The following is a 26,865-nucleotide window of genomic DNA, read 5'->3' on the forward strand; positions in this document are numbered from 1 at the left end:
TGTGACAGAGAGAAAGAGAGGGCACACAATCAGGGGGGAGGGGAAGAGGAAGAAAGCAAATTGGTGTGGGACTCAAAACCCTGGGATTATGACCTGAGCCAAAAGCAGACTCTTAACTGACTGAGCCACCCAGGTGCCCCAGGAGTATAGACATTTTAACAATATTTGTTCTTCTAATCCATAAGCATGGAATGTGTTTCCATTTATTTGTGTCTTCTTCCATTGCTTTCATAAGTGTTCTACAGTTTTTGTTGTGCAGATCTTTCACCTCTTTGGTTAGGTTTATTCCTAGGTAGCTTAGGGTTTTTGGTCCAATTGTAAATAGGATAGATTGCTTGATTTTTTTCTGCTGGTTCATTACTGGTGTATAGAAATACAACAGATTTCTGTACATTGATTTTATACCCTGCGATTTTGCTGAATTCATGTATCAGTTGTATCCATTTTTTGGTGGAGTCTTTTGAGTTTTCTATATATGTCTATATTTATTTTTTATATATATATAGTATCATGTCATCTCCAAATAGTGAGAGTTTTACATTTCTGCCAGTTTGGATGCCTTTTATTTATTTTGTTGTCTGATTCCTGTGACTAGGACTTCCAGAACTGTGTTGAACAATAGTGGTGAGAGTGGACATCACTGTTGTGTTCCTGACCTTAGGGGAAAAACTGAGTTTTGAGGATATTGAGTACATTGAGGATATTAGCTGTGGTGTATATGGCCTTTATAATGTTGAGGTATATTCCTTCTATCCCTACTTTCTTGAGGTTTTTTTTTTTTTTTTAAATCAAGGATGCTATATTTTGTCAAATTTTTTTCTGCATCTATTGAGAGGATCATATGGTTCTTTTAAAAAAGTTTTTTAAGGATTTTATTTATTTATTTGGCGGAGATCACAAGTAGGCAGAGAGGCAGGCAGAGAGAGACAGAGAAGCAGGCTTCCTGCTGAGCAGAGAGCCCGATGTGGGGCTCGATCCCAGGACCCTGAGATTATGACCTGAGCTGAAGGCAGAGGCTTTAACCCACTGAGCCACCCCGGTGCCTCATGGACCATATGGTTATTATCCTTTATTAATGTTCTAATCCTTTATTAATATCAATCATATTGATTGATTTGTGGACTTTGAACCACCCTTGCCTCCCAGGAATAAATTCCACTTGATCATGGTGAATAATCCTTTTACTGTACTGTTGGATTCTTGCTGAGAAGTTTTGTATCCATGATCATCAGGGATATTGGTCTGTAATACTCCTTTTTAGTGGGTTCTTTGTCTGGTTTGGGGATCAAGGTAATGCTGGCCTCACAGAATGAATTTGGAAGTTTTCCTTCCATTTCTATTTTTTGGAACAGCTTAAGGAGAATAGGTATTAATTCTTCTTTAAAGGTTTGGTAGAATTACCCTGTGAAGCCATCCAACCCTAGACTCTTGTTTGTTGGGAATTTTTTTTTTTTATTACTGATTCAATTTCTTTGCTGATTATGGATCTGTTCAAAGTTTCTATTTCTTCTTGTTTCAGTTTTGGAAGGTTTCTTGTGTTTCTAGGAATTTATCCATTTCTTTCAGATTGCCCAATTTGTTGGCATATAATTGCTCATAATATTCTCTTCTAATTGTTTGTATTTCTGTGTTGTTGGTTATGATCTCTCCTCTTCCATGATTTTATTAATTTGAGTCCTTATTTTCTATAATTTTATCTTCTGTATTACCTGTTTGTTCTTCTTTTTCCGTCCTCATTGTGATTGCATCCAGTTGATTTTGCATCTCAATTCAAGCATTTTTTATTTTGACTAGTTTTTAGGTCTTTTGTCTTTGCAGCCAGGGTTTCTCTGGTGTCTTTATGCTTCTTTCAAGCCCAGCTAGTATTCTTATGATTGTTCTAAATTTTTATTTAGGTACATTGCTTATATCTGCTTTGAGAAAATCCCTGGGTATGATTTCTTCTTGATCTTTCTTCTGGGGAGAATTCCTCCATCTTGTCACTACATCTAGGTTTCTGTCTTTTGTGTGTTATGAAAGCTTGTTTTATTTCTGCTCTTGAGAGTAATACTATATTAAGAAGGGGTCATACAATGTTCAGGGCCTGGTGCTTCAGGACGTGTTTCTGTGTATGCAATGTGCTCTCTGCTGTTGTGTTTTGGCTGCTCTTTCCCACAGGTCAGTCCTCTACGAGTTCCTTTTGCTTGTAGAGGGCAGTATTCAGACCTTTAACTAGGTGTGCTTGGATTGTTAAACCTGATAAATTTAATAAAAAATATATCTGATCTAAGAAAAGAGAAAAGGAACCAAAAAAAAAGAAAAAAGGCAAAAGGAAACAAAAACCTATAAGCCCAATTCTAAAGAATACAAAAGAAAGAAAAAAGAAAAAAGCCTGATTAAAAAAATATATATATCAACAAATGAACAAAAAAACCATAAGCCTGACACCAAAGGAAAAAGAAACAAAAAAGAATATATAAGAAATTAAAATAATAATAAAGTAATAAAATTGAAAAAAAGAAGGAAAGAAAGCCAGCCAGCCTGGTCCTATTTCCACCAGAACTGGGCTGACACTCTGGAGTACCCTATGGTCAACAGACCTGGAACATGCAGGGATGAGGTTAGGGTGTTGGTCTTCTGAGGGAGGGGCCTTCTGAGCTGGTTCACAATCAGACCTGCCTTTGCAAAGAATCTCCTTCTGAGTGCAAGAGGGGCAGGGTTTTGTACAAGCCACTCCAGCGTCCACTGGACGTAGTGGGTTTCTCTCTGAAGTCCATCCATGCTAGTAGAGGTGGGGGAGAGATGGTGTCACCCTGTGCTCTTTTCCCCAGGGAGGGAAACTCAGCCATAGGTGTTCAGGATGCTCTCACAGAAAAGCAAACAATATCCTTTCATATGTCCTAGGCTTTTTTCAGATCACTGCCCTCAACCTGTCTGTGCCCAGCTGTCAGCCTATGTGACATCCCAGTTCTCCTGTGTTTTATCTCTGTCACATGGCTGGGATTCAAAACTCCAAATCTTAAAGGGCCTGGCAATGCATGGACTGCTTCCCTCCCCTGGCGGAGACCCTAGTGGTGTGCTTGGCACCATTCTGTCACAGAAAAGCTGTCTCATGGCACATGCTCGGTGGCTGAAGTCTTGCAATATACATTTTAAACTAATTTTAGTCCACCTTCAAATAACACTATGCTACTTCATATATAGTACAGGTACTTTTTAAGAGTAGTCCCATTTCTTCCCTCAGTATATTACTGTCACTTATTTTACCAATCTGTACACTACTATCACCCAATACCATCATAACTAGTATGAAATGGTGTCTTCTTAATAAATTGAGATAAAGAAGAATAAAAGATTTTACCTTTATTTATTCTTTCTCCAAATCTCTTCTTCCTTCCTATACATAGATCTGAGTTTCTGACCTTTAGCAATTCTCTTCTCTAAAGAACTTTTCATTTTTCTTGCAAGGTGATACATCCCCCCAAGCTTTTTTTTTCTTTTTCTTTCTGTCTAAAGAGCTATTATTGTTTCACTTTCGAAAAATATTTTCACCAAATATATAGAATTGTAGGTTGGTATTCCTTTAATGCTTTGAATATTTCACTCCTCTCTTATCTTGCTTGCATGGTTTCTTATAAGAAATGCATTTTAGGGGCGCCTGGGTGGCTCAGTGGGTTAAGCCGCTGCCTCCGGCTCGGGTCATGATCTCAGGGTCCTGGGATCGAGTCCCGCATCGGGCTCTCTGCTCAGCAGGGAGCCTACTTCCCTCTCTCTCTCTCTACCTGTCTCTCCGCCTACTTGTGGTCTCTCTCTGTCAAATAAATAAATAAAATCTTTAAAAAAAAAAAAGAAATGCATTTTAATTCTTATTCTTGTTCACCATAGATAAGGTGTTCTTTTCCTCCTCAGCTTCTTTATGTATAGTTTTCTTCAGTTTGAATATGATATGCCTATGTGTAGATTTCTGGTATTTATCATTCCTGGTATTCTCTGAGCTTCCTGGATCTATGGTTTGGTGTCTACATTTAATTTTGGAAAATCCTCAACATTATTATTATGATTTTTAAGGGTTTTATTTATTTGACAGAGATCACAAGTAGGCAGAGAGGCAAGCAGAGAGAGAGGGGGAAGCTGAGCAGAGAGCCTGATGCGGTGCTCGATCCCAGAACCCCGGCATCTTGACCTGAGCTGAAGGCAGAGACTTTAACTCACTGAACCACCCAGGCGCCCCAATTCTCAACATTATTAATTCACATTTCCTCTGCTGCATTTGCTCTTTTTCTCTTCTGGTATTCCAATTACACATATGCTGCACCCTTTGAAATAATCCCACAATTCTTGGATGTTTTGTTTTCTATCCTTTTTTTTTTTTCCCTTTGCATTTCAGTTTGAAAAGATTCTGTTGACACAGCTCACTCACTGACAAGCTCACTCACTCACAAGAATCAAGCTCACTGATTACTTCCTCAGTTTCATCCCATCTATTAGTAAGCCCTTCAAAGATATTCATCATTTTTATTAGTGTTTTTTAATTTCTAGCATTTTCTTTTAATTCATTCTTAGAGTTTGTCTTATGCTTACACTATCTCTGTTCTTACATTTTGTGTCCTTTTTTCATTAGAGACTAACATTAATTAGGCATTTTAAATTCTATCTTATTAATTCCAAAATCATAATTGAGTCTGGTTCTGATGCTTTCTCTCTTCAGGCTTGGGTTTGTTCTTGCCTTTTAGTATGTCCTGTAATAGTTTGTGGAAAGCCAAGCATGATATATTGACTAAAAACTGAAGCAAATAGGCTTTTAGAGTGCAGTTTTATATTAATTTGGCCAGGAGGTAAACTGTGTTTAATGTTTGCTATAGCTATAGGTGTCAGAGGCCTCACATTCCTATGTTTCCATATTTGTGTCTCTTCTGTTGCCTTCAAGCTTCCCTAAAAACTCCTCTTTAGACAGATTTTTTTGTCTTGTAGTTCTTTTAGCTATAAACCAGTTATTACAGGAGCCTAGCTGATGTGATTGGTGTGGTATGGTGGAGAGGAATTGTTCTATAATCTTATGTTGAAATACTGATCTTTTAGTGGGTCTATATCCCTGGACTGTGACTTTCAGAAGTTTCTTAGTGCCCTCCTCTTCCCAGATATGGAGGCTAGAGGGGACTGGAGTCAAGGAAATGGCCTTCTCCCCTCAGTGGGAAAAGGCTCTGGTAAAATCTTCCTCTGGTGAACAGATCTTTGTCATGGAGATGCTTTGGATATATTTCATAATAGTAACTTTTCCCATGCCCAACCAGAGGCATAATGGGATTTTTCTTGACTCTTCACCAGAATTCCTGGAGGCAAAACCCCACAGAGATGTGGGGTTTCTCCCTATGAACTGCATCCCTCCAGCAGTTTCTCACTTGCATACTAGTCCACACTTAACCTCCAGCAGTTTATAAAAATTACCATTTGTGTTCTTACAGTTTATGGCTCTAGGTGGTTATCTGTTCCAGGTAAGCAGATCTTGGTTGTGATTCTGAATTTACTTCTTCCTCTAGAATTCAAGGTGGTGTTTTGCCCTGTGACCTCAGTTTTCATATGGGTCCAAGAAAGTCATTTTTGGTTTGCTCAGCTTTTTTCTTTTTTAAGAATGGGAACGGTAATTAGCAAGCTCTTAACATGTCAGAGGTGCATCTGAAAATATTTTGTTTTTTTAGCTTCCATTTCTCTGTTGAGATTCTCTGTCCATTTATTAACACCAGTTTTCCTGTAATTCATTGAATATATTTAAATAACTGCTTTGAGGTTTTTGAAATCTAACCTCTGGGCCCATTCAAACTCATATTTTAGTAAATGTCTGTTTTCCTGGGTATGGATCTAATGTTCTGGTTTCTTTCCATGCCCATTAATTTTTGGTTGAACACTGGAGACTCTGGAAAATATATTCTCATAACTCTGGATTGTGTTTTGTTCTTCTGAGGATTGCTACTCTTGTATTCTAGCAGGCAGTTAACTTGTCTGGGCTCAAAATGCAGCTGACATCTCTGTTCAGTTCTCTCAAGTTCCATGCTTCAATTACATACTTTTTTTTAAGCATGGGTCCCCAATTTTTCCCCCACCAATGCTAGCACAGTTTAGCAGTCAGTCAAGAATTTGGGCAGAGTTTATGCTAAAATTCTAGATCTCACCCCTTTTGCAACTCTCTTCTTTCAAGATATCCCACCTATTATTTCCAGCTCTTCTGCCAGCTTTGAACTCTGTCCTTCACCATCATGAAATAGTTGGACTGCATTTTTTGCTGCCAGAGCTATGAGAACTGGTGATCCCTCAAGACTGAAAAGCAACAAATTCCCATTTCTTACCCATTCCAAGGATAAATACATTTCAAGGCTATGGCCTGCTTTGGTTATTTTACAGTGCCTTCAAATACCTGGATAATTTAAATATATTTTTGTCCAAATTTTATAAGTGTTATCTATGTAAGGGTTTGACCAATTAATTTACTCCACCACTCCTAGACCTAGATTCTTTGTGATTATAACTTTTAAGATGAGAGAGCCCTGTCTGCCTTATGCCATTAGAATCTGAAGTCTAGTGATGATAGCTTGTATTCAAATTCAACTCTTCTTGAATCTTAATTTCTACATAAGTAGATTTCAAAAATCTTATCTATATTGACTTCCCAAAGTAATCCCAAGGTTTTCTTAGATAGGAATCCCAATAACATCATCAAAAATAGACATTAAGATGGGATTCTTAATAATTAAAAAAAATTCAAATTTGAAAGAAAATACAAAAAGAAAATATTTAGGCTAACAGTTAATTGTTGGACAAGTAAAATGTGGCTCAGAATTTCTAAGGCACAGACGTGTACAAGTGGAACCTAAGTCAGATGTCCTTTGGCTCCATTCAAAATTTTCCATTTACTTTGAAACCACAAGCAAGAATTCCTGTTTCCTCTCTATCTAAAACAAAGACAGAAATATGTACTTTACTGCATAGTACTGTGAAAATATTTTAAGACATTTTGAAGTATTCTGGAGAATGATGCTAGTTAAATCTCCACTGATTTATTTATCATAAAAAGAACTTATCAATTTATGTTGGTTAAAAAAGAAGAAATTAAGAGGCAGCCAAATTAATCAACTGTCTCTTTACTTTGCCTATTATATGTGGTAGAGATCTACCTCCTCTTTTCTTAGGCTTTGGCCAAAGTCAAGACTGTAAAGATGAAAGATAAGAATAAAACAAGATTGATAACATGTTTTCTTATCCAAGGAGCCAATGATTTCAGTGAATTCAGTTATATAAAAATAATTTTCCAATATTAGTAGTTGCACTTTGTTCTTATCTCAAAAACTGGACATCTCATTTTATAATCTACTTTAGTCAGGGTAACATATATGACAAGTGATAGGATAAAAGAATGACCATGTAATCTTTTTGTTTAAAATAGAGCAAATTATTACCGAAGTCGTAAATCTTCCCACATTTTCAGTAATCCACAGAGCATTACTATCTCATAGTATTTTTTCCAGCATTCAACGGCCTCTGCTGCAGATGGATCTTCCTTAATATTACTCTGATACTCGATGAGCTCAACACGTTTGTTTTTATATTTCTCCAAAGTTTTTTTGAAACGTTGTGCAATAGGACCAGGTATGGTTCCATCTTGTATATCACACCACCTGAAAAGTGTCAATATAATTACAATATTTATCTTATAATAATAATGTGCTGAGTTCGTTTTTAACTGTACTTACAAATTAATTCTTTCTTCAATCAAAGCAGTGTAATTCTCACAACTTTCTTCATCATCCCAGTCCCTCCAAAGAAAGTCATAAAAAAATCTATAATGAATAAAAATAATTTAAAAGTGATCAAAAAGAGACAATACCATGTATATAATTAAAGACAATCTCATGTCAGAATTCTTTGTATGAATTCTAAGAAAAATGTTTTTAAATGACTTTTTAATGAACTAGTATTAAAATCAAACCTTTAAAAATCAGATTACCTACCTAGATTCTATTTGAGGTTACTACAGATAATATTCTTGAAGTGGTAATGAAAAATATTTCCAAATTTCCTAGATTTTGGCTATGGTTTTATTCAAAAAAGAAATAATACTTAAGAAGTAATCAAATTTGTATATTCAGAGGAAGCATTAGAAAAATAAAAATATGCCCCCAAATACTCTGTATTATATTTTTGGACAGCTTCTCTCATATTGTATCAACTTTTAAGGAGCAATCATAATGTAGATGATGACATCTAGTATTTGTAATGCCCTTACATGTGAAACATAAAATCTAATATATTTAAGATGCTTGAATGTGAACAAAATTTAATGTTACTTGTGTCTAGCATTTTTTAAATCAATTTTTGAAAAAGCAAGATCAAAGAATGGCGGACTTTTCATTGCCCATATATAATACTTCTTCAAGAAAATATTAAAAGAAAAAAAAAAGAAAATGTTAAAAGAGTTACAAATATGTTCATTAAAAATGAACAAGAGCACCTGGCTGACAGTCAGTGAAACATGTGACTCTTTTTTTTTCTTTCAAGATTTTATTTATTTGACAGATGGAGATCACAAGCAGGCAGAGAAGAAGGCAGAGAGGAGGAAGCAGGCTCCCTGCTGAGCAGAGAGCCCGATGCAGGGCTCGATCCCAGGACCCTGGGATCATGACCTGAGCCGAAGGCAGAGGCTTTAGCCCACTGAGCCACCCAGGTGCCCAAAACATGTGACTCTTGATCTTGGAGTCATGAGTTCAAGCCCCATGTTGGGTGTAGAGATTACTTAAAATAAATAAATAAACTTTAAAAAAATGGACAAATTGAATTCAGCAGTGGGTAAAAATGAAATCAATAACTATTTATGAAGCACTTGTTTATTTACACATTAACTTTTTGAATATGATAATTTTTAAGAGGTAAAAAGGTCTAATACCTTACAACTTCCAGGGCCAGAGCAATATCATGTATATCAGAATCTTGTCCTTCAACAGGGTATACTTCCAAGAGAGGCACACTATGCTCCAGTTCTTCTAAAATCTCGTTGACCAAATCTCTTGGAATATTTGCAATGTTAGAAGAAAAGGGCTCAGCAACAGATACAGTAACTTTGAAACAAGATGATGAGCTTTGGTGTGGTTTACAAGTTACCTAAGATAAATATAAAATTTGTAATTACAAATCAAAATAAACCACAGCATTTTTTCCTCACACATCATCTGCTTATAAAATTTCTTCTTTTAAATTTTATGACCTCTTTAACCACACACAAATTATAGGTCAATACTAAATAAAATACAATTTTTCAAAACCCTCCCTCCCCTTTTCCCTCTCCTTTTTTTTCTTTCTTTTTTCCTTTCCTTCCCTTCCTTCCTCTCCCTTCTCCTCTCATTTCCTTCTTTTCTTTCTTTTAGTTCCGGTGTAGTTAATAACGTTATATTAGTTTCAGTTGCACAACATAATGACTCAACAATTCCCTATATTGGTCAGAGCTCATAAAAGGAAACATTATTACTCTGCAGTTATTTCACCCATCCCCCAACCCACCACCCCTCTGATAAACATCTGTTTGTTTTCTGTAATTCAGAGTTTGTTTTTGGTTTGTCTCTGGTTTTCTTCCTTAAATTCCACATATGAGTGAAATCATACAGTATTTGTATTTCTGTGACTGACTTACTTCACTTAGCATTATACTCTCTAGATCCATCTATGTTGTTGCAAATGAGAAGATTTCATTCTTTTTGTGTCTATTTAATATTCCGTTGTGAATATATATACATATTGTCTTAATCCTTTCATCTATCACAGCACATTTGGGCCACTTCCATAATTTAGCTATTGTAAATAATTCTGCAATACACTATTGGGTATTTACTCAAAGAATACAAAATACTAATTCAAAACTAGTTCTATGTTTAATTTTTTGAGGAACCTTTACCATAATGTCTTCCAATGGCTGCACCAGGTTGCATTCCCATCAACAGTGTGCGGGGATTCCTTTTTTTCCATATCCTCAACACTGTTGTTTCTTTTGTTTTTTATTTTAACCATTCTGACAGATGTGAGGTGATATCTCTTTGTAGTTTTGATTTGCATTTCCCTCATGATCAGTTTGAGCATCTTTTCATGTGTCTGTTGGCCATGTCTTCTTTGGAGAATTGTCTGTTCATGTCTTGTGCCCATTTTTTATTTTTATTTATTTATTTATTTATTTTTTAAAGATTTTATTTATTTATTTGACAGAGAGATACCACAAGCAGATGGAGAGGCAGGCAGAGAGAGAGAGAGAGGGAAACAGGCTCCCCGCCGAGCAGAGAGCCTGATGTGGGACTCGATCCCAGGACCCTGAGATCATGACCCGAGCCGAAGGCAGCAGCTCAACCCACTGAGCCACCCAGGCGCCCTTGTGCCCATTTTTTAATGGGATTGTTTTCTGGCTGTTGAGTTGTATAATTTCCTTTGTATTGTGGATATTAACTCTTTGTCAGATATATTATTGGCAAATATCTTCTCTCATTCCATAGGTTGTCTTTTAGTTTTGTTGCTTATTTCCTTTTCCATGCATGACCTTTTTATTCTGATGTAGTCCTAGCTACTTATTTTTGCTTTTGTTTCCCTTACCTCAGAGGAGACGTATCTAGAAAAATGTTGCCATAGCTGATGTCAGAGAAATTACCACTTGTACTCTCTTTTAGGATTTTTATGGTTTCAGGTCTCACATTTAGGTCTTTAATCTATTTTGAATTTATTTTTGTGTATGGTATAAGAAAGTGGTCCAGTTTCATTCTTTTGCATGTTGCTGCCCAGTTTCCCCAAAACCATTTGTTAAAGAGAGTGTCTTTCTTTCATTGGATAGTCTTTCCTGCTTTGTCAAAGATTAATTGACCATATACTAGTGGGTTTATTTCTGTGTTTTCTGTTCTGTTCTATTGATCTGTGGTGTCTATTTTTGTGCTAGTACCATACTATTTTAATCACTACAGCTTTGTAATATAATTTGAAGTCCAGAATTGTGATGCCTCCAGCTTTGCTTTTTTCCTATTTTCATGATAGTTTTGGTTATTAGCATCTCTTGTGGTTCCATACAACTTTTAGAATTATTTATTCTAGCTCTCTGAAAAATGCTATTGGTATTTATATGAGCATGAAATGTCTCCATTCCTTTGTGTCATCCTCAATTTCTTTTATCAGTGTTTTATAGTTTTCAGAGTACAGGTCTTTCACCTCTTTGTTTAGGTTTATTCCTAGATATATTATTGTTTTTGGTACAATTGTAAAGGAGGTTGGATTCCTTACTTTCTCTTTCTGCTGCTTCATTATTGGTAAAGAACTGCAATAGATTTCTGTATGTCAATTTCATATCCTGCAACTTTACTGAATTCCTGTATCAATTGTATCAATTTTTTGGTGGAGTCTTGGGTTTTCTATAGAGTATTATGTCATCTGCAAATAGTGAAAGTTTTACGTTTTCCTTGCTGACTCGGATGCCTTTTATTTCTTTTTGTTTTCTGAATGCTGTGGCTAATAGTGGTGAAAGTGGACATCCATCCCTTGTTCCTGACCATAAAGGAAAATATCTCAGTTTTCCCCACTGAGGATGATATTAGCTGTGAGTTTTTCATATATGGCCTTTATTATGTTGAGGTATGTTCTCAGTTTAGAGGATCTTTAATTTGGACACATTTAAGGGATCTCTCAGTGGATTCTGGAAGCTGGTTGCTTAACTGATTCTACTGTATCATAGTTCTAAAGAGGGAATAGTCACTGTGAACTAGTCTGAACATTTACATCTTACTTTGTGGCTATTTCCACAAACTCCTATCTTTAGTTATAGAATCCTTGGGGGCAGAGGGAGAGGGAGAGAGAGAATCTTAAGCAGGCTTCACACCCAGCATGGAGCCCAATGAGAGGCTCAAAATGGATTAAAGACATAGAGAGCCTAAAGAACACAGGCAGTAATCTCTTTGACATCAGCCATGGTGACCTTTTTCTAGATAATGTCTCCTGAGGGAAGGGAAACAAAAGCAAATATAAACTACTGGGATGTTATCAAGATAAAAAGTTTCTGCACAGCAAAGGAAATAAGCAACAAAACTAAAAGACAACCTACTAAATGGGAGAAAATAGTTGCCAATGACATATCTGATAAAGGGTTAGTATCCAAAATATATAAAGAACTTAGTTCAATAGCCAAAAACCAATCCAAGTAAAAAATGGGCAGAAGATATGAACAGACATTTTCCCAAAGAAGAGAACCAGACAGTTAACAGACCAATGAAAAGACTCAACATCTCTCATCATCAAGGAACTACAAATCAAAAGTACAATGAGATATCACCTCACACCTGTCAAAATGGCTAAAATCAACAACACAAGAAATAATAGATGGTAGTGAGGATGTGAAGAAAGGGGAACCCTTGTGCACTATTGGTGGGAATGCAAACTGGTGCAGCCATTCTGGAAAACAGTATGGAGGTTCCTCAAAAAGCTAAAAATAGAATTACCCTATGATCCAGCAATTGCATACTAAATATTTACCTAAAGAACACAAAAATACTAAGTCAAAGGGATACATGCACCCCAATGTTTAGAGCAGCATTATCTACAATAGCCAAATTATGGAAACAGTCCAAGTGTCCATCAATTGATGAATGGATAAAGATGATTGGTATATATACATATGTGTATATATATATGTGTGTGTACATATATACAATGGCATATTACTCAGCCATAAAAAAGAACAAAATCTTGTCACTTGCAAAGACATGGATGAAGCTAGAGGGTGTTATGCTAAGTAAAATAAGTCAGTCAGAGAAAGACAAGTACCACATGATTTCACTTATATGGGAATTTAAGAAATAAAACAAGCAAAGGGGGAAAAAAGAGAGAGAGAGGCAAACCAAGAAAAAGACTCCTAACTATAGAGAACAAACTGATGGGGACCAGAGGGAGGTGAGTGGGGTGGGGAATAAGTCAAATAAGTGATAAGGATTAAGGAGAGCACTTGTTGCGGCAAGTCAAGCACTGGCTGTTGTAGGGAAGTGTTGAATCACTATATTGTACATTTGAAACTAGTATTACACTGTATGTTAACTAACTGGAATTTGAATAAAACTTAAATAGATTCTCTAAATTTATTGATAGTGTCTACACATGCTCTTTGTACAAAATGTTTATAAATCAACCATAATACACCAACTACTGTTAACCTTTTTATCTTCCAGTTTTATTCCTATGTCCTTATATAATTTAATTACATAAGGATCATATATATAATTGGATCATACTGAATATCTAGTTCTGTAATCTTTTATTTTTTTATTTTTTAAAGATTTTATTTATTTATCTGACAGAGATCACAAGTAGGCAGAGAGAGAGGGAGGGAAGCAGGCTCCCTGCTGAGCAGAGAGCCCAATGCTGGGCTTGATCCCAGGACGCTGGGATCATGACCTGAGCCGAAGGCAGAGGCTTTAACCCACTGAGCCACCCAGGTGCCCCTGTAATCTTTTATTTTTTATTTTTTTTTTAAATTTTTTAAAAAAGATTTTACTTATTTTATTTGACAGAGAGAGAGAGCACAAGTAGGCAGAGAGGCAGGCAGAGACAGAGAGGGAAGCAGGCTCCCTGCTGAGCAGAGGGCTCGATCCCCAGGACACTGAGATTATGACCTGAGCCAAAGGCAGCGGCTTAATCCACTGAGCCACCCAGGCGCCCCTGTAATCTTTTATTTTATCTTACATATATAATGAGTGCTTTTCTAAATCATTAAAAGTTTTTTGTTAATATGTTTTATGGCTATATAATATTCTATTTTATGGATATATCATTTATTTAGCCAGCATCTTATTATTAAAGTTTTATGATATTACTAATTTTTAATTTTTTAAATATCACTGTGATCACTCAATATATAAATCTTTTTCTGCATATCTGATTTCTGTAGACTAAATTTCTAGAAATTAAGCGAACTTTTTCATTTTTGTTTATTTGTTTTTATGTGCAATGGGGTCTATTTATTTTGTTATTTTATTTTTTCTAGCTTTATTGAGATAACTGACATATAATGAGTGAACTACTTAAAAAAAATTTTTTTTAAGATTTTATTTGACAGAGAGGGAGAGAGAGAGAAAGAGCACAAGTAAGCAGAGCAGCAGAGAGAGGGAGAAGCAGATTCTCCACTGAGAAGAGAGCCCAATGGGGGCTCAGTCCTAAGACTCTGAGATCATGACCTGACTGGAAGGCAGATGCTTAACCAACTGAGCCACCCAGGCGCCCTTACTTTAAAATGCTTAATATATTTTGGCAGACTGCTTTTTACAGAGGTTATAAAAAAGTTCCCTTAATTTCTGGACCATTTTGTAACTAAGATTAAGGATATGCCAGGTTTTCTTCCAATCAAATATTTCCAAATTTTTTTATCATTGAGTGAATCTGTAGTAGCCAGAATAATGGCCCTCAAAGACATTCATGTCTTTATACTTGGAACCTGTTAATATATTAACATTACTTTACATAGTAGAAGGGACTTTGCAGGTGTGATTAAGGTTAAGGAGTTGAGATGGGAAAGTTATCCTGAATTACCCAGTTGGGCCCATTGTAATCATAAATCTTAAAGGACATGCACTTTTTCAGCCTGCCAAGAACGAGACAGGTAGAATCTAAGGAAGACTTTGAAGATGAAGAGGGGGGCCAGAAGTCATGGAATGCAGTCTTGCCTATATCTTGATTTTACCTCACTGGGTCCATGTCAGATTTTTTCTATTGAAGTGTAAGAAAACAAATTTGTATTGTCACCAAACTTATAGTAAATTCTTACAGCAGCAACAGAAAACTGAGCATCTAAAGAAAAAGAGAATGAGATCCATAGAAATAAATTATTGTGACTTCAGAACAAGGAATATCATATAGCAACTATTGATACTTCAATCCAAGTAAGATTTAAGAAGCTTTGGCAGACAAAACAACATCTGAATTGTGCAGCACTACCTTAAGAGCTAGTTTTACTGCCATGTAATTCAAAAAATTAGAATCTGCCAATATACTATTCTGCTTTTTGCTCTGTTCTCCCCTTTTCTTCCTATCTTTCTAGTATTTACAGGACATTGGCAATCTCTAGAGAATGGGCAATCCCTAGAGGATTCTAGCAATCTAATTATCTATAATCTTGTTATTTTTGGAGTAAGAAAGAGAGCAAATAATCAATGTATTACATGTAAAACCTTAGAACTTGATATAATTTCTGGATAATCTAATCCAGTGAGTTTTCACATAAGTTTAAGGATCTTTCAAGGATTTATGGTGTATAGGGGCTATCATGAGGTGTTAGAAGAAAAGCCATCCCCCCCTTTTTTTTAATTGCTAGAATGCCATCCCCTTTATTTCAGTCAGAAATGTCCTGCTTTAATGTGTTGTGTATGTCAGGCTTCCACGTAAAACTTGACTAACCCCCCCCACAAAATGTTAAAGATACCAATGTAGTACACCTCCTCTTATCTTAGCTATGTGAAAAAAAGTCCAGAGGAGTTATGAAAGTTCCAGGAAAAAGTTACTCAAAATCTGAGGTTGAGCAAAACTCAAAGAAACACTAAAAACAGAATATTATTGAAAAACTAATCCCAAGTCTCTATTATATTTTTTGTATAGTCTCTATGATTTAAAAAAAAGCCTTTTTTTATCTGTAAAATTACCACTAACTTACTTTTCCATAGCACATAGAAGTGAATTATTTTCAGGTAGTGTGCAGTGTAATGAATTTCAAACACAAATTTTTCTGGTAACCCAAACAACAGATTTGAAATATCTGAGGTAGGGATACCATTTGTGATTATAGATATTAATGTCTATACAGGGAAATTAATCTTTAAGGGTAACTTATGACATCAAATATGCTACAGTATTTAACCTATAGACCTAAAAAAGTAAAATCTTACCAGACGAAGGCCTGGAAGTTGATGTATTATACTAAAAGGGTACTTTTCATGGGAAATTTCAAATGTTGCCAATAGTTTTCTAATCTATTTTTTCCTGTCTTATTCTACCTAAACTTCATAATTCAGATAAATGAAGTTTAAAGGCAAATGATGGAAAAAGAAGGCCCAAGTCTGTTAAAGCCTAAATTAGTAATTTAAAGAAATGCACTTTTGCTATGTGAGCAATTGAAACTAAGCTAATAAATACTGTCTGATGCACTAGATTCCATTTAATAATTAACTGTGCCCAGGTAAATGGATGCTAATATCCCCCCTTCTTTTTACACTATTAATCTGCTTAGAAAATTAAAATAGACATAACTTTTGTCAGTCTGCGTTTAAGAATCAAAGCCCCAAATTAGTAAGGTCATATTTTGGTCTTCAAAAGAACTAATAGTTTCACTCAAAAGAACAAAGCTCAGGTAAAAGTTACTTACCTCAACCAGTATACCAACAAAAGGGATAGAAGCTTCTTCATATTTCACAAAGAATAACTCAGGATTCGTCTTCCAGACTCCAAACCATTTGTCTTTCAACTTTAATTTTTCTGATAGATATTTACTCATAGCTTCATCAGCATCTTCTGCCTAGCAAAAGAAAAAATGTGTAAGTATATAAAATTATAGATTAGTATATAAATATTTTTACTGATTTCTATTTATTTATTTATTTTTAAAAGATTTTATTTATTTATTTGACAGAGAGAGATCAGAAGTAGGCAGAGAGGCAGGCAGAGAGAGCGGGGGAAGCAGGCTCCCCGCCGAGCAGAGAGCCAGATGCGGGACTCGATCCCAGGACCCTGAGATCACCACCTGAGCCGAAGGCAGAGGCTTAACCCACTGAGCCACCCAGGCGCCCTACTGATTTCTATTTAAATATGAGATGGATATACCCTTAAATAATTAAAAAACAGTTATCTCTTACCTGGAAAGTAACAGATTTTAATTGAATCAATGTTTACTGGAAATAATCATAAAAATTAACTTAAAAGAGATCCACTCACTCAATAGAGTAATTCAGTGCTGAAACATCTACTTGTTATTTTTTAAGTAATTTGTTTTATTAATCCACTGAGAAGAACTGTAATTATACATTTAAAAATAGTAATTATCTTTTTAAAAAACAGCAATTATTTTTCTGAACTTTAAAGATGCAATAACCTATTTAAAACAGTACATAAAAATTTAAAACAGCACTCCATTCTATAAAACAAATGAGCATATTAAGCATTCAACAAACACTACCCATTTGATTTCTTTAAAATTCAGTTACCTCAAGGATGATAATCATCAGGAAAGCTATTGTGAAACTCAGCCATTAGAACCGGTCTGATTAATGGCACAAAATTTTCCATAAAAGTATTTCAGTTGCCTTTCAGAGATTTCCTCTTCTCCAACCCTCATTATCAGATATAACTTGGCCATTAATACTGTCCTAGTTTTATGTTAAATGTGTTCTTAGAAATAAAATTTTCATCCGATTGTAAAATACGGCTCACCTACAGAAAATCTGAAAAATGCACAACCTGTAAGGAAAACAAAACCCACTCCTGATCCTGACAGCCCAAATAACCATTGTTGCTAATTCCTTCCAGTCATTTTTCTGTGCTTGTATTCATCCTGCATATGAATCATATTTTGTTTTGTCTCCTGGGTTTTTTTTTCTAATATTATACTGTAAGATATAACTAATGTTCTTGAAAACCCAATTTTTTCCTCTGCATGGGTCTCCACTATATGCAGCCACAAGTTCTTTACTGCCCCATAGTCAGATATTTCATTTCTAATTTTTTAAAAAGATTTTTATTTATTTATTTGACAGACAAGAGATCTCAAGTAGGCAGAGCGGCAGGCGGCGGGGGGTGGGGGGGGGGAAGCAGGCTCCCCGCTGAGCACAGAACCCAATGCGGGCCTTGGGTCCCAGGACCCTGAGACCATGACCGGAGCTGAAGGCAGAGGCCTTAACCCACTGAGCCACCCAGGCGCCCCTAGTTTCTAATTTTTAATTCTAATACATACCAGTGTCCAATATCTTTGTACACAAATTCTTCTATAACTTAAAAAAAAAAAAAAGGCTAGAAACAAGATATTTGTTCTCTGCAGTGTTACGAGGTACGTGTATCCTGGATACGAAACATCCCGGCTGGTCTGGGATGTACAGGGAGTGCACACCCGTGCAGCACTGTCAGGTCAAAGTCAAGGCTAGGTCATGATATCCTCATGTGTGGACACGAGTCGTTAAATGAGAGAACTGAGACGCAAACCTGGGCACCGATGAGGCCTGTCGATCTAAGACGTCCACTGGGGCACTGACTAAGGCCTAGCGATCTTCATCTGTTGGAAGTTGCCAGAAACCCGGCAAACGCTCTACCAGGGCTGCCCCCTCACTGACAGTGGTTTGGGTGCGGGAAAAGCCAACGGTAACTGGCTCTGGGCCAGGCCGGGTGCCTCTAGCCCGGCGGAGGCCCCCCCAAATGCGAGCCCACGTCCTCCTCGGACCCGCAGGCCGGCCCTCACCTTACAGCCCTGCAGCACCTCGTCGCAGTACAGCGCCACCTTCTCGTCGCGCCACATCCCCCTCATGGGGGACACGCAGACCGGGGGCAGTGGCTGCGCCTCCTCTTCATCCTCTTCGGGCACCGACAGGAGGGGCTCCTCCTCCTCCTCCTCCTGCTGTTCCTCCGCCCCCTCGCCGTCGCCATAGCCGTCGCCGTCGCCCTCGGCCTGAGCCGCGGGCAGCAGCTGCAGCCGCCGCCGGGCCGCCTCCCGGCCCGCCTTCCCCTTCACGGGCCGCGGGGACGCCACCACCGACCGCACCGGGGATGCGGCGCTCTTCAGGGTCCCCACCAACACCGAGTCCCCGGTGGGCGCGGACACCCCCTTTTCGCCTCGCCTGCCGGGGCTGACGGTTCGGACGGAGTCCTCCGGCGCGGAAGCCCTGGCCCCCGACGCCATCTCCTCACACCGCGAGGACCCGCTGCAGCCGTTAGTCACTTTTCCCGCTCTCAGCCCGCTGGCCAATGAGCGAGCGCCGCCGGCGCAGCCCGCAACGAGCGCGGGGCCTCGAGGGACTCAGGGCCCGGTGAGTTGGGGGATGGGTGGGGTCGGGGGCGGGGTGGAGGGGACCGCGGTCTGCAGGGTGGTGCGTGGGCGCGGACGCTGCAGGGCAGGGTGGGGCGGGGGTGGACAGCGTGGCGTTCAGTGCGGCGCTCCCGCTAGGTGGCGCCCGGGCGCAGGACGCTCACCCTAACCCGACGCCGCTCCCCTTGGACCTACCCAAGCAGAGAATTCTCTCCCCCGGATCCCCTCCGTTTTCAGGGTGCTTGTGAGTCACCCCCAGGTCATCGTGACCTAACTCATGCGCCGCCTACACTGCACACACGCACATCTGCACAAACACAATCTTAAAGAAAATTCAGTTTTACTCTGGAACCCTCTGCTTATGACCAAAGGACACTCTAGTGACAAATCCAGCGATCTAGATTTTCCCCAACCTATTCGCACGGTTCCCAATATAAATCTGCCTTTACATTTTGAACAAGACACATTTTGCCAAAAAGGGTAGGTTAGTCTCTTTTCATGTCTCTGTTGTGCTGCTCAAATTATTACATTTTATATCATGTAACTATTCAAGTAGATTAAAATTTCCAGCCGGGAGGAATGTGTGCAAACTAAGAATACCCTCACAATAAAAGTCTGCTCGAGATAATACATTTTGGAGGGCGCCTGGGTGGCTCAGTTGGTTGAATGACTGCCTTCGGCTCAGGTCATGATCCCGGACTTCCAAGATCGAGTCCCTCATCCGGCTCCTAGCTCCTTGGGGAGTCTGCTTCTCCCTCTGACCTTCTCCTCTCTCATGCTCTCTCTCACTCATTCTCACTCAAATAAATAAATAAAATCTTAAAAAAAAAAGATAATACATTTTGGAGAAGAACAGAGACCACTCATTTCTGTTATATAACTATTAAATGTGCATAGAGCCGGTTGGAATAACTTCTGTTTGTCTCTAGCTGTGAAAAAACTGCACCAGGGCCAAAAGCTCCCACAATGAACAGCATTGGGAAAACACCTGCCTTCCTTCACACTCATCTGGAAGAACATTGTGTTAAATTTGGAGTTTATTTTGAGGAAAATATTAGACTTAATGTCATGTTCAGGGAATAATTCCATTTATCACATTTGACTCTATGTTTATTCCCTTTGTCAGGAGTCCTGGATTTTGTTTAAAATTGTACTTAGCTACAGACTTCACTTACTGAAAGTAAAATCTATTTACTCTAGCATTTCTTCAAAAAGGTTGTTTTTTAAGACATTTTAATACATTGTCATTAGATTCAGAGTAACAGAGACCACTTGTCCTAGTCAAAAGTTTAAAAACAACAAATAGCTTCTTTGTGTGTGTGTGTATTCTGCAAGCATATATTCTGTAAGTGTGTGTGTATATATATATATATATTTTTCTAACCCCTTTATGGGAAAAAACAAAAAAAACAAACCAAACCAAACCCAAACAGATATTTGTAGGAACCTGCTATGTGCCAGGTAACACATAGATGTCAAAGTTTTAGAAATAAAAGACTGAGTTCTGGGTGCAGATGGGTTAATAGATGATTGTGTTGGGTAAGGACCCTGATATTAAAAACGTATTTAGGGGTGCCTGGGTGGCTTGGTGGGTTAAACCTCTGCCTTTGGCTCAGGTCATGATCCCAAGGTCCTGGGATGGAGACCCACGTCAGACTCTCTGCTCAGCAGGGAACCTGCTTCCCCCTCTCTCTCTGCCTGTCTCTCTACCTACTTGTGATCTCTCTCTTTCTGTCAAATGGATGAATAAAGTCTTTAAAAAATTTTTTAAAAAACACGTGTGTGTGTGTGTGTGTGTATTCTGCAAGCATATATTCTGTAAGTGTGTGTGTACATATATATATATTTTTCTAACCCCTTTATGGGAAAAAAAGATCTTTCTTCCCAGAAGTGACACTTAAGCTGAGTCTTGATCATGAAAGCAATATCTGTGTCATTTTGAAATAGAAGGAAATTTAAATCAGTTGTACTTCCAATGCTTGGCAATAACTACTGTTAGATTTTGGAATATTTTCTTTCTATAGTTTTTCCTATCACATTATTACATAGTTTAGATCATATTAACTTTTTAATTAATCTTTTATTTAGGCTAAGCATTTTCTTATTACAAATTATTTAAGTACATTATTTCCAATAGCTGTGTATAATTTCCATAAACCCATACTTTTAGGTGTTTGAGCTACATTAATTTCCATAATAATGAGTATGCCATTTTGATACATTTGTACTTAAGTTTTGCCTGTATTTTGTATCCCCCACACTCACCCCCCAGGGAAAAGTGGGATTCCCAAGTCAGGATGTGTAAACATTTTAAGACTGCTAGTATTGCCAAGTTGTTTCCCAAAAAGGATGTGTATGAATTTCTACTTCCATTAGCAGATATGTGTTATGAAATAGTAGATTATAGACACCTAAGCTAGGAATAGAATGGGAGATGGAGTAGGATAAACTTTCCAGGCAGAGAGTCATTAGTGATTTTACAGAAGGGTAAAAGAATTTGGTCTCGGTAGCTTAGTATGGCTGGATTAGAGGGGGCAAACTGGGGCAAAACCTCAGGTTGGAGAAATATACAAACAGAGAGTCATGTATGTTATGTGTATAAGTAGCTGAATTCTAACCATACCGAGAGACTCTCCCTTATCTAACTTGATATTCCACTCTCTGATCTAGCACCCTCCATATCCACTCCCACATAAACTTTCCCCGGTCATGCCAGTACATGTTGGCCAGTCCTCTCTGGCTGGACGCAGTACATCTCTGGCTGGGTTAGGTTGTGCCTTCACCCTATTTATTGGACTGGTGGGCTGGAGGGGGTGTGGGGTAGGCCCTCAGTGGTGCATGTAGTCTTCCAAGGCAGAAGCCTATGTGTCATCTGCAAGCACGGGGGACTCTAGCTTTCAGTGGGGATAAGTGAGCTCAGAGGATTCAGGGGAATCTGGGGATTCAGTATCTCCCATTGCATCAACCACGATATCCTCATACCAAGGCTCAGGGTCTCTCCCTCCCAATCAGAGCCTGACTGGTTTAGCAATCCAGCCTCTGAGAACTCACCCTTCCTTGGAACTCCATCCCCCCCTCTTTTTTTTTTTTAAAGATTTTATTTATTTGAGAGAGGGAACATGAACGGGGAAGGGGAGGAAGAAAAGGAGAGAGACTCTCAAGCAGATTCCCCACTGAGCCTGGCGCTCAAGGCGGGGCTCAACCCCAGGACCCTGAGATCATGACCTGGGGCTGAAGTCAGACACTTAATTGACCAAATCACCCAGGCATCCCTGGAACTTACCCTCATAAAAACCCCAGAGCCCATGTTTTATCTGCCCTTCAGCTATAAATGAGTCTCTTTATGTGCCGCAGTGGAGGCCTTTCTGGCTTTGACACTTCACCTGAAATTGGTTATCTCGGCCATTTCTTTGTCTTGTGCCAGTAAATACATAATCCTCAGCAAGAGAACATTGATTCCATCGTCCTTACAACACTGTCTCCACCAAACCATTCCAGTTCCTGACATCGGACCACCAGGGTGTTCCCGTCCCTCTCACCCACAGCAGAAGTTGGAATAATTGCAATGACATAGCATGCTAAGAGTCATCAGTATACCATGTACCACCAATGACAGCGTCCTCATTGATGGTGGTCTAGAAGGTGATTCAGCTCCAGCATGTCATTTTATAATCTGCTTCCTTACTGTTTGTCTTAGCTTGGGTCTCCTGGGAGGGATGAGAGACAATGATTTCCATAAGGAGAATTTGGGGAGGTGCTTTTGAGAACGATACCTATAAGAGAAGGAGGGAATCAGGAATGGACAAAGAGAACTGTGGAACTATGATGAGTTTGCAACAGAGTTCTCAGCCATTCATCCTGGAAGCTCTGGGCTAGGATAGCCCTTTTGAGTTCTGGCGGGGGATGGCCCTTTACATCCATGCATCTTCCTGTCATTGGAGGTGAGCTGCCCACAGAGGGAGGCATGACCTTGATGTGGTAGCTCCCTTTGAAGAAGCTGCCAAACTGTCTTCCAAAGCAGCTGTGCCATTTTTGCGTTCCCTCCACCAATGAATGAGAGTTCCTGTTGCTTTACGTCTTCACCAGCGTCTGGTGGTGTCTGTGTCCTGGCCATTCTAATCGATGCAGAGTAGCAGCAGCACCTTTTGGCGGAGGGTAACTCCCAGAGAGGGCTTTAGAAGCGAGTTTTCAGCGTCCAAGAGATTGGATATCTTGAGTCTTTTTTTTTTTTCCAAGATTTTATTTATTTATTTGACAGAGAGTGAGATCACAAGTAGGCAGCAGCAGGCAGAGAGAGAGGGGAAAGCAGGCTCCCCACTGAGAAGAGAGCCCAATGCGGGGTTCAATCTCAGGACTGTGAGATCATGACCTGAGCTGAAGGCAGAGGCTTTATCCCACTGAGCCACCCAGGCGCCCCTGGATATCTTGGTTCTAAAAGAAGGCTTGGGGAAGCAAACCAGAGCATCCATTCCACATAGTTGTCAGACTACGTTATAAGAATAGAACTCTATGTTGGTAAAGTGGACTTGCTGTGGGCTCCTCTGAGCCATTGGCCTCTAACACAGAGGTAAGTCAAGCACTTGAGCTTACTGTCTAGAAGTCAGTCGAGTTTAGCTCTGGGTATTAATGGGACATAGGGAGCGTTAGCCATCCTCTCCGTAAGCCCGGGGTTCAGGGGATTTGAGGGATGGAGACAGGCACAGTTGTTGAATGTCCATGTAGCTGATCTCACTGGGCTCATGTCTTTGAGCTTTCTTTTCCTCCAGCACTTTCTCTCCATTCACGTCTTTGCGGAAGTTATATTGAAAAATGAATGGTCGAGAGCATGGACTCTGGCCAGACTGCCTGGGTTCTCTGACTTCTCTGAAGTCAAGGTAAATTTCTCCTCCTCTTTAAGGCCTTTTCCTTGCCAAAATGGGGCTGTAATACCAGTCTGTGGTAAGGAGTTTCTGCGCCCTTGGCCTTCTGCTGTTTAAGCCGTGCCGGTGGCACATCTCATCTGATGTTCTGTCAGCTTCTGCTTTCCCAGAGCAGTTCAAACGACTCTTGCATTTGGTTAGTGATTCTCACTGGCACGGCCTTGAGTGTTCCATGAGGCCAGCTCTGTACTCTATCTCGGGGTTGAAAAACTCATTTCCCTTCTTTCTTCTTGGAGGCTTTTCCTTGAATTGGCTCTTCCTTCCCATTGAAGTGGTGAGATACAAGAGGACGATTGTTGAGCGGGTTCCCAGGTGGAAAGGGCAGGCGGCGGCCTGGCTTGCACAGACACTGAGCTAGGCCGGCCTTTGAGGTAGAAGAGAGTCTATGGTTCCTGCATACGGGCTAGTTTCCACACTGGGCTTTATGGCCAAAACCTGCTGGCCTTGTCTTGTTTCTCACAAAGACCTTCTGCCTGAATGTGGCAGAATTGAACTTGAGAAATCTCAAGTCCTGGGTATCTTTCTTTTTCTCTTGTTTCCAGGGATCTGACCACTAGCCATTGTCCTGCCTTGCTCATGCTATTTTCTTCACCTTGAATAACCTTCCTGTTTGTCTCTACCTGTCAGAATTCTCCTAGGCCAGGTTCCAATACACTAGCCCTCATGAGAACTAAGCTTGTTCTCCGCTGTGCGCTCAGAGTACTTTCTGCACAGTATTATCAACATTGAAAACCCTTCATGTACAGGGACAGATACATTTTTATATCCAGTACTTAGCACAGTCCTTGGCACATATCTAGTAAAAGTTTTAAGAATGGTACCGCTATAGAAGTATAATCAGGGGCACCTGGGTTGCTCAGTGGGTTGACAGAAATGTGTATCCGTTCTTCTCCTCCCCTAGCATTTTACTTCCTTGATGCCCACCCAGGATCAGTTCTACTCATCTTTATGTCCATTGCAGAACTTACTTAGTATGTGGGTTAAATTCTACAAATTAAGGGGAATATTCACCGACTTTTATTCTCTTCAGGTCTGAGGGACCTCTAAGTTAAATCCACAGGCTGTCTCCAATATACAAATGATCTACATACAAAAGCTTATTTAAGAGGTGCCTGGGTGGCTCAGTGGGTTGAGCCTCTGCCTTCTGCTCAGGTCATGATCGCAGGGTCCTGGGGTTGAGCTCCACATTGGGCTCTCTGCTCAGCGGGGAGCCTGCTTCCCCCTCTCTCTCTGCCTGCCTCTCTGCCTACTTGTGATCTCTCTCTCTCTGTGTCAAATAAATAAATAAAATCTCTTTTTAAAAAAATGCTTATTTAAAAATTAGAACTCATTAGGGATGCTGGGGTGTCTCAGCTGGTTAAGCAGCTGCCTTTAGCTCAGGTCATGATCCTAAGGTCTTGGGATCAAGTCCCACATTGGGCTTCTTGCTCAGAGGGAAGCCTTATTCTCCCTCTACCTGCTGTGCCTTCTGCTTGGGCTCACTCTCTCTCCGATTAAAAAAAAAAAAAATCAGAACTCATGATTGTTTATCTGAAAAATATTTCTGATCAAAACTTCTCTTCCTCTTTAAAAAACAAACAACTTATCTTCCTAGGTCACTGTGAAACAGTCTTTCAGTCTTCCAATCTCTGAACATTAACTCTTTGAGATCTTCTTTTTTGCCTTAGAGGGAAAAAGCAAAGCACCTAGGAATAATAACACCTAGCTGTAGACAAAACAAGAATAGATAAGACTTGGGGCACCTGTCAGTTGAGTCAGTTGAGCGTCTGCCTTTGGCTCAGGTCAAGATCTCTGGGTCCTGGGGTCCAGCCCTGATGGGCTCCCTGCTTTGGGGGGAATTTGCTTCTCTCTCTGCCCCTACCCCTGCTCCTATGCTCTGGCGCGCTCTCTCTCTCTCTGCCTCTCCTTTCCTTTCAAACAGATAAAAATCATTAAAAAAAAAAAAAGAATACATAAGACTCACTGACATTTCAGAGATTCCCCCAGACTCAGCGTTTCCCCGAGGTTTCATTTCCATGTAGGATAGGGACTTGGGATCAGGAGTAGACAGATCTACTGGACATAAGTACAGAGATGTAATAGGGGCTGGCGTGTAAGACAACCAGCTCTGGGACTGGGACATGGATGGGGAGAGACAGCAGACACTGGGAGGATTCACCTTCCTTTCCCCCCTAGTGATGGCTAACCTGAATTGAGGGGAAGAGTTGGGACCAGAATTAAGAGGAACTGAGGGATCTCGTGTAGCAAAGAGAAAAGAGAAAAGAAGTTGTTTCATGTGACAGACACATATTGTCCACCTACTCTGGCTGGCATGGTGTTACCTGCTGGGGATAGAGCAAAATTCACAAAAATCCCTTAGCTTGCATTCTGGATAAGGGAGATAAACAATAAATATTTTTTTTTAAAAAGTAAAATTCCCAAGAGAAACAAACACTTGCTCACATGAAAACTTGCACAAGAATGTTGAGAGCAGATTATTTACAATAGTCAAAAAATGAAAAGAACTCAAATGTCCATCAGTTGATAAACAGACAAAGGAAATGTGGTATATTCCATATAAGGGATATTATTCGACCATTAAAAGAAATCAAGTACCAATACACACAGCACAGAAGAACCTTGGAAACATGCTAAGGGAATGAACTCAGTCACAAAAGCCCACAGAACGTGTGATTCCATTTATATGAAATGTCCTGAATAGGCAAATCTCTAAGGACAGGAAGCAGATTAGTGATTGCCTAGGATTAGTGGCTGTGAGATGGCTCAAAGGGAAATGAGGTCTTCTTGCTAAGAGGTCCTGGAGTTCTTTTAGGGCTGATGAGAACATACTACAATGGCTTGTAATGAAGGTTACGCAACTTTGAGAGCACACTAATAATCATTAAGTTGTAGGTGTGAAATGGGTGAATTGTATAGTAT

The 26,865-nt window shown here is 39.3% G+C and overlaps 1 protein-coding gene across 1 annotated transcript in view; it reads right to left on the reverse strand.

Annotated features, from left to right (window-relative positions):
* Positions 1-23,057, reverse strand: part of SHCBP1L (SHC binding and spindle associated 1 like) — a 38,583-nt gene extending 15,526 nt beyond the window's left edge. The window contains 7 exon segments of the mRNA XM_044266135.1: positions 7,428-7,646; positions 7,722-7,808; positions 8,912-9,126; positions 16,385-16,534; positions 18,464-18,891; positions 18,894-18,923; positions 22,943-23,057. Coding sequence (XP_044122070.1) covers positions 7,428-7,646; positions 7,722-7,808; positions 8,912-9,126; positions 16,385-16,534; positions 18,464-18,891; positions 18,894-18,923; positions 22,943-23,057 — 1,244 coding nt within the window.
* Positions 23,058-26,865: the final 3,808 nt, after the last annotated feature.

The sequence above is a fragment of the Neovison vison genome, chromosome 10, assembly GCF_020171115.1.
Source record: "Neovison vison isolate M4711 chromosome 10, ASM_NN_V1, whole genome shotgun sequence".
NCBI classification, from domain to species: domain Eukaryota; kingdom Metazoa; phylum Chordata; class Mammalia; order Carnivora; family Mustelidae; genus Neogale; species Neogale vison.